Source organism: Solanum lycopersicum, chromosome 7, assembly GCF_036512215.1.
Source record: "Solanum lycopersicum chromosome 7, SLM_r2.1".
Lineage (NCBI taxonomy): Eukaryota > Viridiplantae > Streptophyta > Magnoliopsida > Solanales > Solanaceae > Solanum > Solanum lycopersicum.
The window spans coordinates 60594123-60610581 of record NC_090806.1 but is presented as its reverse complement, the minus strand read 5'-3'; the positions used below and the strand labels follow the sequence as shown (position 1 = coordinate 60610581).

Below are 16459 nucleotides of genomic sequence, written 5' to 3'. Positions count from 1 at the left end.
GGACCGACCCAACCCAACCCAATTGAAAGGCTATGGCTCAAGTACTTAAATGAAACCCATGGAATTGGGTGGCCAAGATGACATATGTTAAGTTCAAATATAATTGTCTATTAGGTTAATTGTTATTCAACCAATTTTAACAAGTTTTCTTTAAGTGAATTTGGGTTACAATATGCTACCCAAATTTTCTTTTAACTTCATATGAATAAATTTGGGTTATGCCCAAGCTAGCCTCAATGAACATATGCTAGCTCAACCAACTCACATGAGTTGGATGAATTATATTTTTATCGACTTAACTTGACAACCGTAAATTCAATCTCTAGCATCGAAGAGCTCAAAGTTTTTGAGATGTATGTCGGATATCCTGTGATAACAAGAAAGCATATGCCAAAAAAATGTCCATGGAATCTCCCCTTTTATGATTGGACGAATGTCACATAAATTAGAACATCGAAAAGACATATTTTAAGTGTGAAAGAAGGTGCTAAAATTTTGCAACATTATTCCTTTGGTGTCCTTGCACAGAGAATAAGCATTGAAATATACTCCAAATAAGGCATACTACCTTTTCCTCTTTTGCTATAAAGGAGTTTCATATGATATATCTACACGAGTCATTTTATAAAAATTAAGCGATTTTCTTTTCATGAATATTTTGATGATATGATTTTTAGATGTATTTTTGCGAAAATTTTACAGAACCATTCGTAGGAGTTCTATAACACACGAAATAAAAAATCGCTATTTCTAGTTTTGGGCCTCATTTGAACTAAAAAATACCGATGTTTGCCCCTCCGAACCAATACACACCATTAAATCGGTTGCCACAAAAAAAATTGATCAAAAAGCCGCCAAACACGCATATCACCCAAAATTCATGGGCTATAGCACATAAAAATAGAAAAATTTCTATTTTTCGTTCCAAATCTCGTTTAAACTAGAAAAAATACCGACGTTTGCCCCTACTAACTAAACACGCTACTAAATAGGTTGTTGTGAACATACAATTTTTTTTTTGGCAAAACAACTGCTAGGCGCTTATATCCCCCAAAATTTATTGACTATAGCACAAGAAAAATGAAAAAAAAATTAATACCGAACTTTGCCCTTTGAACTAACATGCCATTAAATTGGTAGTCATGGATGCCCACAAAAAAAATTCTGAAAATACTTTAGGAGGATCTCCATAATGAGTTGGCAGAATTTTATGTATAGTCACATCATTTTTAGTGTATATTTTTGCATTTATAAGCTAATTTTTAAAATTACGTGACTCTCTTAATTTTTCATGTGTATTAAACTATAAAGTCATTTATTTATTTTTCTTTTCAAAGTAAGAGTTAGATGACTTAAATACTTATGATTATGAAAGAAAGGAGTTGATGTTTGTATGATCACAAAAGTAGTTTATCTTTTTTTTTGTTTAAATTATGATTTAGGTGGCTTTAAATGATAATGACATGTAATTTATCTATCTTCTTGGCATAATTTGGAGAAAAGAGAGATGATATGAAATACTCTCTAATTTCTATAGCTGGGAAAGTTATTTATCCTCTTTCTTTTAAAATTATGATTAGTAAGAGACTTAAATGATAATGACAAATAATTTTGTTATATAATTGTAAAGATAATGAGAAGTGACGTGAAAGTCTCTATGACTAAGAAAACAATATGTAATTTTAAAATATTGACTTAATTTTGATATGATAATAATATCACGATTTACTATATTAGTTTGATATGATAAGATTATAATAATTTTGAAAATTCAAAATGGCATGTCATATACTGTCTTGTCATAATCTTTTGTCTTTCTTATGTGGTGAAGGCTTCACCTGGTGTGTGGGAGGTCTTGGTTCAAGCTTCAACCCTTTGTGGCTTGAGGATTCCAAAACAATACTATAAAATATTAATATATTTTGCATTAAAAAATTTGATCAACTTTCAAAATTCTATAGTTACTACATGAAAGTATGGAAGTAACATAATAAATCCTAGTAATTAACTATTTAAAAAAAAAATTGTGACTGACAATTGAAATTCTATTAGTTCACATAAATTGAAACAACGGAATCACATATGCTATTTCAGAATGTAAAAATAGTATTAATTATAATAATTGACAACTTAAAATATATAAATGTTATATATAAAAATTAATTGACATTTTAGATTTTATCTATGCCATATAAATCAAGATAAAAAAAAAAAATTAACATATATCAGACCCATCTTAACACGAACTTGGCTGAAAGTTAAAGTAATTGACAGAAGGACACCACCGGAACTGAAGCCTGCAGCTTAATTTGACTCAACATGGAAAACTTACTAAATCCAGATATAGTAATAATTGACAATCTGAGAGCTCTTTTAATAATTTCAATTTTTTGGATGAAATAATCATATTTTTATCATTTACTTATATTTTCAATACAATCAAGAGACTTCTAAGGACTTACTACAATTATAACATGTTCTCGATTAGAATTTTCTATTGATTTGTTCGGCAACATGGAAAATGAAGAAACGTAGGGCAATTCTCCCTTGGCAAGGAAAGATTTATGCATGACATAGTTGTTCTTGCCAAAGGAGAATAACCTGCGATTCTTGCACTCCAATTAATCTCCAATACCTGAAATTTCCTCGAGATTCAAAATGAGTCATTTTTTTCTAGATATCTATCGTAAAAAAAAAGAAGCCGATAACTTTTATTCAACTTATGGCAAGAAAAAATATTGTGCAAAAAAGCATAGCTCTTCTTGCTTTTGTAATTTTCAATTGATCTTAACATTTCCCTTGATGATACTTCATATTTTTTCACTACCATTTATATATATAGTGACTTGATTGGAATAATTCATTTGGATATGCTGAAGAAAAGAAGGTCATGTATTGTGTTAAAAGGGCTTTACCTTCTCATGAGAGGCCAAATGGTTTCAATCACTTTATCCAAAAAAAAAAATTGTATTGAGTGTGCAAATTAATCTCAATCTGGTTAGCTAAAAATAAGATACGAAAAAACTACATATATATATATATATATATATATATAAAATTAGTTTCGAGAGGAGATTATTGAATATATAAACAAAGTTGATAGGGCGATAGTTACATGGAATCATGTTCAAAAGCTTTAAGAGATCGAACTCTTTTTCTCTTTTGTGATATTACGCTGGTATATGTATAAAAGAAATAATTGTATATGTGTCATATAAATTAGAACGTCGAGAAGGTATATGTCTTTTTTAAGTGTGAAAGAAGGTGCTATGATTATTCCTTACACGGAGCATATGCATTGAAATATATACTCCAATTAAAGTATTCATCATACTAGTTTTTCTCTTAAGAAGTTTCATTTAATGTATAAAAATATAGGATAAATGACAGAAATTCCACTTTAAGTTTTTTTTATTATCATTATGCCCTATTAATTTTATAAATTTCTAAAATCTCTCATTTTCACACATTAGATTAATGTATCAGCGCATCAAGTTAATGTATCTCGCGCATCAAATTGATGTATCATGTATAAAATGTACATCATATTAGTGTACCATGTATAAAATGTAATGTATCTTACTTAACGATTAATGTATCATCATTTAACGAATTTTTGTAATTATAAACTTATAAGGGACAAATGATAATTTTACCTTAAAAGTATGTAATTTCTATCCTTTGCCCTAAAATATATGTATCAAATCAATTGTTGAAGAGAGACTTCAGGCTCTGTGTGGATGCATTACTGGGCCAATCTTCTTTGGCAAATAGCCACACTTCACTACTACTTAATATTGGTGCAAGTTTGGTCACTAATGCCAAATGAAGATTTGCCCCATAATTTAGCCATACAATATTATAATTAATCACAGTCACTTCAGTGTTTGCAACAAAGGTATAAAAGAAAAACTTTTGTTTAATGTTTTCTCCAAAGGATGCCATTATATAAGCAATTAAGCACGTGGCGCGAGTAAGGATTAATCAGTTCAATATACTTTGTCAAAATATGATATTTATAATATAGAGAAAACTCGTTATCTCTTTATAATACAAATTGAATCCTGAGCATTCTTAATAAAATTTCTGATTTCGTCCTTTGTGATTTTACTAAGCTAACATTGGAAATGAGATAAACAGAAATAGGAGTAGTTTACTCAACCAAATTATAAGAGGATACCTAAGCAACTCACCAATGAATATAAAGGGAAGTATATCAGTCATGTAAATTTAAGTGAAATAAAAATAAAATAAAAATAATGGCACCAACCTGATTTGTAATTTTGGACATAAGAGAGGTGATGTTACACTATCTATTATGATTAGGAAAGTAATTTTTTTTTAAAAAAATAATTAATACTTAGGCGACTATAATGATAATGACAAGTAATCTATCTATTTATCTTTATAATTACGAAAGAAATAGAGGTGACTGTATGATTAGGAAAGTCATTTCTTACTTTTTTCTAAATTATTATTTAGGTGACTAAATGATTATGACAGATAATCTATTTATCTTTCTAAATAATTCGAGAGAAAAGAAAGGTTATGTGATACTCTTTAAGACCAGAAAAGTCATTTATCCGTTCTCTTTCAAACCTATATCTATTTGGTGATTTAAATAATAATGACATGTAATATATTTACATAATTTTTAAAATTAAAAAAAATTATCTTTTTCTTTCATTAATTTTCCCACGAGCTAGCTGTGGCTAAATTTATCAACGAGTTCCTGTCGATTTTATGTTGATCAATAATTTCCAACGGCATTTTCCACTTGAAAAAAAATACATCGAATTATCATATCAAATAAAAAAGTTAAAACGTTATTTTGGTATTATGATATTTGGTGTTGTACATTATTTATATTTTTTATTAAAAAAAAATGGTATTGTTTTAATACTAACAAATATAAAAACTAATATTAATACAAAAACTATGCTTACACATTTCAAAATTGCGGCCCTACTCTTTTTTGATTGAAGTATTTTTTTTTATTTGCTTGATTAATAAGAATTTTTTTTTGAATATATGCATTTTTACATGTGTAAAATGTCTGTATTAAAAAAAATTTGACAGAAGCAATCCATAAATTTGCTGGGACATTATTTATCGACTTGGTCCCTAAACATCCATTTGAGTAGCTGAGGCACTTAATGAAAAAGCCCACCAAAACGTGGATTGCGATGCAATGATAAGATTGCTCCACTCTTAACCAAACGTCTCCCCGAGTATGGAGAAAATTCTATTGGGAGCGCTATCCCAAATGGACACTGCAGTGTGCAATCTGCTAGAATTTTGTAATAAAGCTTCTTCATATTTACGAAGACATCAATTAGATGAAAACCAGATGGCTTTGATCATACAGAATTGCTACTATATCAATGGTACATCATTACAAAGAATATAGTGTAATTGATTCTGGCCCAAACATAAAACTTAGCATCTTCACTCATGAATATGGTTTAATCAATTGGGTGCTTATTATCGGCCTTTCGAGCTGTATAGTGTGCAGAGAGCAAAAGCAGCGATAAGAAAGCACTGGCTACAAATATTGCATCAAACCACCTGTGATAGAAATCAAATTGTATGTCTCCACCCAATACATCCGTGATGATTATCCTGTCAACATTAATCAGGTTAGAGTATAGTGTTTTTCTCGTTATCAGATCATGTATCAAAATCAACCAAGTTACTAGCTAGCTTAATAGCATTTTCCCATGTTTGCAAAATGGCAAGTTCCAGCATAAAAAAGTTCCTTTCTTGCCAACAACTCGTTAAGTGGAATAGCCCGTGAATAGTTTACAGAGCAAAACATTACAAAGCAAGTGATCTAGTGACAAATATTGAGAAAAGAGAGCGAGCTCATTAGTTGTAGCCATACCGATATTCAGTTGCCAGACTTTTTCTGATCAAAAGAATGGAGGAAAGGAAGTACATTCCCATGATTTCAGAGAGAAAAAGCACAACATTACTTGATGATCCACTTCCAACTCTGGAAACTGCGAAAAAGAACTGGACAGTACCAAAATGCTTCAAGTTAGCAGCAGGATAATCGAGTAAATAAGAAGTTGGATGCTCATCTTTCAAACAGTTAAAGAATGTCAACTAGTTTCCTTGCTTCTATCTGTGAGGGTACATGGGCAACAAATTTGGCGAGTTTAATCATCAAACTTTATCACCTACATTGATTTCACATATCTATGTTACCTTAAAGAATAAATTGTAACACAGTCAACAAGTTGAGCAGATGTTACCTAGATACATAAACCATAAATTCTGACATACATCAAACTTGAAGATGGGGCCATGAAGCATAAATTTACCTTCATCAAGTTAGTCAAGAAGCCCCTTACAGACACCACAATCAACACCCCAATGAACATTAGAGATATGTACTGCACAACAGAAAAATGATCAGATAACTCATGTCCAAAAAATGAGAGATGAAATACTAGCAGAAACAACAAACCAATAAGATATAGCCTCAGTATCAGCTCCTGAAGCTTACAATGTCACTCATAGATCAGTCACCCTCTATACAACCTAACATTGTTTTCTGTTATGTGAAATAATTAATTTACCTCGACTTGATGTTAATAACAACAGCATAATATTAAACATTATCCTCTTATCGATGAGGTCTATTTTAGATTCCATACTTTGTTTTAATTCTTAGAAACTTTTAATGTGCTTACTTATCCATTATCGCACCAAAAAGGGGGAAATTGCTAGTGTGTTATATTAGCTTCTCAGCTTTCACTTTTTCAAACACAACAATGTAGATCTAGTTTCCTTCAGTGGTTTTTCTACATATAAATACAAACCACCTTCTACAAGCACTTCCATTTTCTACCCACTTACTTCCAATATCATGCAAGTATTCTAGGCTCTAGCTTTTCAATTGAAACTCATTGCTGAGGTTCATCACCAAAATGTATTACCGGAAGCAATAGCTTCATTCAAATGATAGGCTAACCATTTAAGAAGCACCAATTACTTCCAAATTTCATGCAAGCGTTCTAGCAGCTAGCTTCTCAATCAAAACTCATTGTTGAACGTTCATCACCAAAATGTATTACAGGAAGCAATAGCTTCATTCAAATGATAGGCTAACCATTTAAGAAGCGCCATAACCATTGTAAAGATATGGCACCTGGGCCTAACTCAACCCCAAACACTAGCTCATGAGGGGAGGTTTGTCCAAGTCCATATAAGCAGACCAATTTCCCATCCCTCTACCGATGTGGACTTCTTAACACTCCCCTGCACATCCAAACCTCAACTGGAGTGTGAACACTTCTAAATGGGGGCCCAACATCGGTGAACAACAACTTGGGATGGGCCGGCTCTGATACCATGTAAAGATATGACACCGGGATCTAACTCAACCAGAAAAGCTAGCTCATGACGGGAGGTTTGTCCAAGTCCATATAAGGAGACCAATTTCTCATCCCTCTACCAATGTGGACTTTTTAACAACCATGAATACCGTGAGTAGATGAAATAATGCAGAGAGTAGATGAACCTGTGATAATAAGTTGACATCAATTCCTATGTCAAAGAACTGTAAAAATATGCTGATTGTCCTTGTTACAGGATCTACAGAACCAGCCTGTCAAAAACAGTATGCTTGTGTCAAACTTTATCCAATATATGCATGGTATGCAGGATTCAGCTATAAATTATGCAAAGAAAAGTGAACCATTAAGCATATGGAATTCTAATATAGAAGCGTACCTCCTTGAAAACAACGCTCTGAAGAGACTGCAAATATTAAATGGCCAATTAGCTATCTGGCTCAAATACTATTATATTAGAAGGCAGAACTTGGAAGGGGTGGAAGTAACAAAAAAGAAGACCTATGTACAGTGCAGTAAATCCTCAACATGAACAAACTTTGTAGTGTCCATGTCAAAGTATAAATTATGATATAGACATGAAAGACCATAAAAGTTTCTGCACCAGTGTCGATCAATATTAAACATCAAGCAATTTTCCTGCTAACACTGATGTTGGCATGTCATATGAAGAGGAAAATAGTAGACACCATGAGAGAGATGCTCAAATTTACCAAATTTAAGGTCTTTTTCATACCTTTATCATTTTATACACACAATAGACAGAACACACATAGCCCAAAAGATTCTGCAAATGACCCTTCCATGTTCGAGAATAAGCAGCAGCTTCCTGGTGTGATTGACAAATTGAGTCAGCTCAACACAAAGAAAGTAGTTTCAAACCAATTGAACTAAATAAATTCAAAGAAGTAATTACACTACAAGCTGAACTAGATGATGGACCACAACATTATACGAGCTTGCAGACAGCAGCAACATACCCAGTGAAATCCCACAAGTGGGGTCTGGGGAGAGCAGAGTGTACGCAAACCTTACCACTACCTCGTGGAGGTAGAGAGGCTGTTTCCAAAAGACCCTCGGCTCAAGAGCAGCAAATCCAAGACAACGAAAACAATGGAAAAACTATAAAATAAAGGAATATTATTCTGCTATCTTAAGGTAAAAACAATGAAAAAACTATACAATGGCAACATAAAGACTTGAATTCAGGGAAGCTGAACACACACATACACACACATAGAGGGACTACCTTGTTGAGTGGGAGACTAGCAAATACAGCAGACAGCCCAAACCCTTCAACTAGGAAATCTCAAACAACAGCCAAAGAAAACAAATTGCCCAGACCTATTTCGTTAAAGGGAATGTTTCTACACTCTTTCCAACAATTCAAACTAATATTAGTCTTTATTGGTATGGATCAAAAAAAATAAACTTGTTTGTTGGTCAATTCAAATTAATACTTAATATAACTTTATATACTACTTTTTTTTTCCTTTTGAGAAGGTAACTTGATTCTACTTCTCATCATTTCAAATATAGATGCTATTATACACAGCATAACTACTACAATTTTTCACACTCCAAACTGTAGCTTTAGCCTCCTACTAAACCAGAATGATAATTTTGTTCAGACTTCACTCTCTTAAAAAATCACATTGGTCATACTAGGCATTTATTAGCAAGATGGACGGGTAAAAAATAGTGCAACATAAAACAAAGTTCAATATGAACCTTAGCTTGGCGAAGCTCATAAATTTCCAAGAACAACTGCTTTGATAGCTCCTCTAAGGCCTGAACCTCGTTTTCCATGTTTCTAATATCTTCATGCATGAAGTGAAGTTAACACCAAAGAGAAGTGTGTCAGAGAATTGTTAGAAGTAATGCAAATATCATGTACAGAAATTAACTACAATCAGCACATGTAGGAGAAATAAAGAAAAGAAAAATCTTGTAAACAGAGGCTTCTATGCACTTGAATCAATAAATTTTCCACGAGAGACGTTCTACCATGCACTAACCTTGTTCCTTTTGGTCATCCTGAACGGATCGTACAACTGTTCCCACAATGCGCTTAAAGAAGGAACTGGATTTTGTTTTCTGCAGCAGAACCATAATAGAGAACACACTTCAAAATAAAATATATAAAGTAACTGCAAATGTTCAGAACCACAAAAGGACACCTTGCCTTTTCATTCTTTTATTATCGCTTGACAATAGCAGCTGATGCAAAAATTGAGCTATTGACTCGCGCAAACATCAGCTAAACCTTTCTTTAAATACAGGAAGTCGCAATACAACTCCAGCAAGAAATTAAGTTATGGTTTCTAAAGCAAAGTTAAAGAATTTTTCATCAATATATTTACAAAATTTTGCTATTGATCTAGAAAAGGGCATCAAAGAGATACTCAGGAAAGTGCTTCATGCATGAAATACTTACAAACTCTTACAACACCCACCACTGTAGCTAACTGCCCACTATTTCGAAGTGTGATTTCAATGTTATTAATGGCAATTCCCAAGGTCAAATGGGTTGAACCACTTAATGAATATGCAGTAGTACTATACCCAACTTTAGATAATTTTCAGGAACCACATAACTTCAAACGAGTATAGGATAAGGGAAATAAAGGCATAATAAAGGGTCTTAATAACATACCCCAAGAGCCCATTTAGAACTGATCTATCATCAATGACTTTGCACTGGTATGAAAAAGAAGAAAAGTACAGGCCACCTACAAACAATAATCTGTGTTTCTTTCCGTGCCTTTTGGTGTGTGTACACATAATGAAAGCATCCAAAAGCAAAAAACTTAAGTTGACCAATTAACCTCTTCTGAATCTTGGATCCTCTCCATTTCTCTCTGACAAAGAATAATTCTCTTTTTCTTTGCAATACAAGTTTCAATTGACTGCATCAGCTGCCTCTCCAGTCCTTTGATCTCTGATTCCTCTATTTCCCTTCAATATAGAAAGAGTCAGGATACCAAAAGACCAAAAATGATCACTTATAAATATAATATTGTTCTTTTTGCTATATGCTTCAGTTCAACATATATCTGACTAAATACTAGGGGCATTAACTTCAAATTGGGTAAAAACTAGGTTGTAGACAAAAGCAAAAGGTTATTAACCAAAGCTATCTTTGTTAGAAATAACACCAACTCCATTGAACTAAGGAGGTTTAAGAAAGGAATGTATAGTAGAATTCACAATCAGATCTAGTTCGTGCCATCTCCAAGAAGATATACTAGAAACCAACTGAGATAACACTCACATGCACCAACGTAAGGTGAATCTTATGCAATCATCTTACCTGATGAATAGAGATAGATAACTGTATGGCAAATTGACTGCTCCGAAACCAGAAAGGATAGCCATGACAGTCACACCAATCACACCAATCCTACTAACCAGCTGAGTTATGGTGAAAAATCCTGAAAAAAGAAAGTAGAAACATCACTACATGGCATGAGACTGGAAATACAAAGATGACAAGAGTCTCTGAGGAAAAATTACAAAAATACTTGGGCTAAATTATTTACTCATCCACTTTAAGTAACCTAAGTGGACCTCCCACATAGTCTAATGTGTCACTATAGGCCATCACTGTTAAACTCTGACATCCCCTCGTATGCCTATTAGTAGACATTCATCGCATGGAAATCATAACATGAGAGCACAAATTGCATAAACCAAGAATAGGGTTCGATCTCACTCGAATATTATGCTTTAAATGGAAATTCGACCTAATCCAAACCCAGAATGAGGTGGAAATTGTCCAAAAACATAGCTGAAGGCTACCACTGATACCTTGAACAAGTATGGGACTCTAATAATACCTTTAACCAATTATTCATTTTCATACTATATCATTTTTAATTATCTTAATTAATTTTTACAAATCATTACTACTTCATCCATCAGATAGAAATGCTTTAAGTTAGCAGGCAATCACTATGCCGGCTAAGATAGAGCTGAAAAGATTTTGAGTTTTTTTTCCTGTTCCGTAACAAAGATGTTCAAGAGAGAAACTATAATTAAAAGATGGAGGGGGAGAGTAGCTTTCTTTCTTCACACAAATATTTGAAATTAGAGTAAGAATACTAAGGAAAACTTCTGGTCCCTTGTAGTCATGTCATTACGATGTCTTATTCATAAAGGCATGGCCTAAAGAACATTATTTCAATATTCAAAAAATCAACAAAGAGGGTGGAAAACAAGATCCACCTGCAACAAAAGAAATACACAAACCTCTGTCAGGTGAAGGCATGGGAAAGTGAATGCCCAAGCGCCAAAAACCGTAGAGAAAAGCCAACAAGAATAAGATAGCACCCACTGCAGCCCGTTCCTTCCTCACGCCTGAAATACAGAATCAAGATTCAGAACATCTTTGAAGAGAGGTGATTGAGATGGTACAATCTAAGATTCATTAAGTGTAAGCAAATCGTTTTAATGGTTAAAAAGTATGCAACTTGTGTTCATGAGAGAGAGAATGCTGGAACAGCATTGGAGTACTAAAATCAAACTGCTCTATGGTTCCATTCAAAACTTTGTCCTAATTATACATGGTTATTATATTATTATTATTTGGGCTCTTACTGGAGATTTAGTCATTTAGGAGTAGTCAATTGATTTACAATGAAGTTGCATAAAAGGGCAATGATGTGCCATCAGTACAACAATATACAACAACAGTAAACAACAACTCATTCTCTCAATCAACGTAGGACACTCACTTAAATCCCCCTACCTCCTGCACACTCAAGGTTGGACAAGTGCGGACAACACAAAAACAAAATGGTGGCCCAACATTGGATATCCAAAAAAATTGGAATGTAGCATATTAAGAAAATGAACTTTGGGCCTAACTACACGGTAGAAGCTAACTTATAAGGTGAGAATTACCCTACACCATGGAGTTAATTCTATTGAAGTGCATAAAATGCTAAAATTCTAAGCTAGCCTTAGTAACCCATAACCAGATCAAGTCTTCACCCATTCCAAAATAAGCAGCTTTCTGAATTCATAGCTTATCAATTAATCCACATGGTAAAAAATTTTCCTTCTACTTCAAAAGCATGATACAAATTAGTACTTTCAACAAAGTACATCTAAGGTGATGAAGCAACTAGCAAGCATACAGAAGGACACTATCTACTTAATCTTTTTTAAAGTAACCACCATGAAACTTCCATGTGCATGAGAAAGTATAGCCAAGGTTGCAGGTACGAATTACGCTTAGACGGGGAAATCGGGCAAATAAAACCCATGTAGTGATTCTTGTAAATACTATCCTGATATTTCCACAAAGCACATCCATCTAAATTGTATATTAGATCAGCATGGGAGCAACTACATACTATCGTAGTAATAGGCTTAGCCCTTCTTCATTCCAAAGGGAAAGAAAAGATCACATTTTTGTGCCTAGAAGCATCTTGGGACTAAAATGGCAGCGCAAAAAGCAGCTTCGTCTGATTCTCATCAACAGCAGGAACAAAAAAATAAAAATAGAAGTATAGATAGGTTAAAAAGAACAGAAAAAAAAGAGGAAAAACCAGATTCAATAAAGGCGCATAAAGGTGAAAACTGAAGTTTTAATTGAGCATGATCATAATTAAAGCAACTTACCACTGTTGCAAAGCATCAGGTAGCAATGATAGTAGGGCAGCATGAAGACTAGTAACAGAATCAAACAAAATAAATCCACCTTCCAATTCACCCATCTTGCCCTACAGTTTACACAGAATATTTAATCAATTAAACAACTTATAAAGACCTAAAAGATAGCGCAAAGCTAGTAAAACTGACTGAAGATAGTGTTCCCTCCAAAAATAACCTACTGACTAATTCATATAAAACTTCTCTCTCTCGAACAATTCATACTAATATAAGAAATACTACTTCATATAAATAGTAAAATGGCATGACGTGTTTTCAACTAATTATTCCATTTTTCTTGACAAAACTATTACTTCAAACATTCTATGACCAAAGTGAATACAGTAATGTGGTTAAACATTTTATTCTTAAAATACAAGTCGGTCAAAACAGGTGATTATTTAATGAAATGAAGGGCGTATGATGTAATCTACTACATTCATACATGGAACTGTTTTCTAATAGGTCATACATGGAACTAGTATTGAGTACATAGTGTTTGCACAAAAATGTTATGTGTCACAAAAAAATGTCAATGTGATGATGCAAGCTTTAGAAAAACATTTGCTTCTCTTACATGTAAAACAATAAAGATCTTGAGTTGAAAAGAAACAGAGTGAGAGGGGTGAAAGACATATTTTCAGAAATAATAGTTTACTATAGGACTTTTTTCGAGTTGAATGTTCAATCATATAGCTTAAGAATATATTTTGAAACTTTATCTCCCACCTTCCAACACAACTGACCATCAACATTCATAGCTCACTCTAAATATAATAAGAGCCATAAGACCCTTTATCATCTATAAGTTAGGAGGGAGGGAAAAAAGAATCAAACAAATAAAAAGTAAGGAATAATTGAGACAATGAAACTTGAGAAAAGAACTGAACCAAATGGCAAAGGATCACAATATTCAGTTTCCAGCAGAGTAATAATCAATAGAGAGATTATGTTATATTTTACCCCTTCAGGGTGGCCCAGTGGTTTGGGCTTGGGACTTCCATATTGGAGGTTCCAATTGAAACCCCTTGCCAGCAAAAGCAAGGGGTTTGCCTTCTAGGTCGAGCTTGCCTAGCAGGTTACCTCTCCTATGTGGTTTGCGAGCCATTGCATAGGAGCGGGGATTTTATCCTGTGCGCTCCCAAAGGGTAGCAGCTACAGGTTTCCTTTTTATATATAAAAAAAAGATCATGTTACATTTTCCTGGCTGCAACTTGCTAACTAGAAATTGGACTTTTCTATATCTAAAACTTCCACTTGTTCTGCCTCTTCACTCTTTAGCTAAAGCTTTTTAAAGTTTTTCTCCTCATTAGGCTGTAATTCTTCAGAAAAAAAAAGTTTGTTTACATTCCTACATGTAGATTTAGACCCGCCAAAGTGAAGTATACAAAAGTAATGTGATGACTAGAAAACCATGTAATGCAGATGGCATCCTTATAGATGTTTAAAAGTACCTCAGAGAGGTAGGATAGGAATAACATAACTAACCATATCCTGTGTCTATTGATGAGTAGAACGTATCAAATGAGTAGAGAAAGAGTACAATAGTTCAGATATGTAAGAAAAAGGACATATTCAAACTTCTATGAACAATCATGATGTTAAACCTATATTCCATATGATGAAAAATTGAGAAAGCATGATACAACATTCATTAATTTAGTGACATCAAAAGGATGACAGAGAAACAATTGGGGTATATGTTTCAAAATTTTACAACAAAGACTACATTTTAGTAGGAAAATTTATAAAAGTCTATGGGAAAGGAAGATGGATTTTCACATAATATTCATTAATCTGGAGAAAGCATATGATAGAAAATCAATAGAAGTTCTTTAGTTAGTACTTGAAATAAACGAATCAATATCAAATACAAAGGATATACAGAAAAGTTTACCATAAAGTAGAGTTGTACACAAGGATTTACCTTGAACCATACCACTTAGTTACACGAGAGTTGATCAGTAGGTCTTCTTTAGTAAGTCTAAAGATTTCATCACTATACACCAAACTGGAGTCAAAAATGCTAGTGGTTCATATGGTTTGACTATGTTGAGTATTAACAAATAAGTTCCATGCACTACTTGCATATGGAAATATATTGATGAAAACAGCAATTGATTTAAATCCATCATTCCAATATGGTGGAGACTTGCATGCCAATGCTCTCACTGTGAGATTTATAGAAATGATAGTTTTAATACCCGTAATTTGCCTAAAATTACAAATTATTTACCAGTTCTGACAGGAAGCTAGTCCCAATTGAACAGAACAAATATAGTGGTTTTATATAACCAACTCAACTAGTTTGGGATTTAGCTCATTGATTGATCTATCGGGATGTAATTCCTCCATCCCAAGATCATCAGTTCATCTATTCCTACATCATAGATCCAACGAAGAATTTCCCTCTATCCCCTGCAAAGACTATCTCAAACTAGAAACAACATAATCCCCATTTAAGCTGAACCCATTCTAACCCATAATCACGCATTGTCAGCTCACCCACTTCCAATCAACCAAACAGAACAACACAAAGATCCTAATTTTTCATCCAATAAATGCTCTATTACCATCAGATACTAAAAAAAAAAATCATCAAAACCCAGTTCTCAACTAAAAAAATAAACTCTATACGAAGCATAAAATCCAACAATACTGCAAAAAAAAAAAAAGAAGTAAAACATACTCTTTGGAAAGAATTGGAATGATCTCGAAAAGAACAAGCTCAAATAGATTGCAGGATAAAGCGAAAACAACACTGAATATGATCTGAACCAGTACTCTCTTCTCTTCATACTCTTTGTACAATCTGCGATTCAAAAACCATAGCCCTGCCCAACCCAGTAAGCATAATGATCCCACTACGATTACTCCCTCGTATGTCGCTCTTCCCCAGCCCATTTGAACAACACTGCTCTGATTTGCTTTACTGGGTTTACATATAAATCTGTGTACTCTTTGTTTTCTTCAGTACAAAGCTATTAAACTCCACATTTCAGCATCAATTATATCTCAATATTCAAACAATAATTGAAGATTCACCATGAATTCACCCACTTCTCTCAAAAACATCAATCTATTGAGATTTGATTTTTGTTCAAATTTATTTGTGTGATACTGATACTGGAAATTATTTTATTTTTTTTGGCTTTTGGAATTAGTTTTTGCCTAAATTTATTTTATAACATTTGTGTTGGTTTAGCAAAACCTTCTTTTATTTATTTAATTTTTTTTAAATTGCTTATTTGAGTTATATTTTTTATTTTTCTAAAGAAAGTAGATTTTCAAATGTTCTGGAAAATCAAATTTAGATGAAGTTTTAAAATTTATTTGGTCGTTAAAATATAATTTAACTTCTCTTGTTATTAAAACATTGAAAACATGACTTATATTCCCAAATTGTAAAATTATCAAACATAGTCACTTGTTGATTTCAA

At 33.0% G+C, this 16459-nt stretch overlaps 1 protein-coding gene and 1 long non-coding RNA gene across 3 annotated transcripts; both read right to left on the bottom strand.

The window, feature by feature from the left end:
• Window positions 1-5296: 5296 nt before the first annotated feature.
• Window positions 5297-16217, bottom strand: LOC101263432 (GPCR-type G protein 1). 2 transcript variants are annotated; one of them, XR_011210773.1, is made up of 13 exons: window positions 15709-16214; window positions 12990-13090; window positions 11613-11720; window positions 10675-10795; window positions 10190-10319; window positions 9380-9458; window positions 9093-9181; window positions 8098-8190; window positions 7741-7767; window positions 7529-7615; window positions 6327-6398; window positions 5885-6182; window positions 5297-5622 (listed from the first exon to the last, which is right to left on the bottom strand). XR_011210773.1 is itself a non-coding variant. In XM_004243536.5 (13 exons), the coding sequence occupies exons 1-13, from the start codon at window positions 15921-15923 to the stop codon at window positions 5466-5468; spliced, it is 1410 nt and encodes a 469-aa protein (XP_004243584.1). In that variant the 5' UTR covers window positions 15924-16217; the 3' UTR covers window positions 5297-5465. The 2 variants fall into 2 exon arrangements, 1 of the variants encoding a protein (XP_004243584.1); XM_004243536.5 differs by having other exon boundaries at window positions 5885-6015; window positions 15709-16217.
• LOC138337239 (uncharacterized) lies at window positions 9547-10095 on the bottom strand. The gene is made up of 2 exons (XR_011210774.1): window positions 10018-10095; window positions 9547-9685 (listed from the first exon to the last, which is right to left on the bottom strand). It is a non-coding gene; the product is annotated as an uncharacterized lncRNA (long non-coding RNA).
• Window positions 16218-16459: the final 242 nt, after the last annotated feature.

Coding starts and splice junctions, on each gene's coding strand:
- LOC101263432 (XM_004243536.5), bottom strand. CDS start 15,923: ATGGGCTGGGGAAGAGCGACATACGAGGGAGTAATCGTAGTGGGATCA. Junction 13,091..15,708: donor ATTCCAATTCTTTCCAAAGA/GTATGTTTTACT, acceptor TGTAAACTGTAG/GGCAAGATGGGTGAATTGGA. Junction 6,016..6,326: donor TCTTGACTAACTTGATGAAG/GTAAATTTATGC, acceptor GGTACTGTCCAG/TTCTTTTTCGCAGTTTCCAG.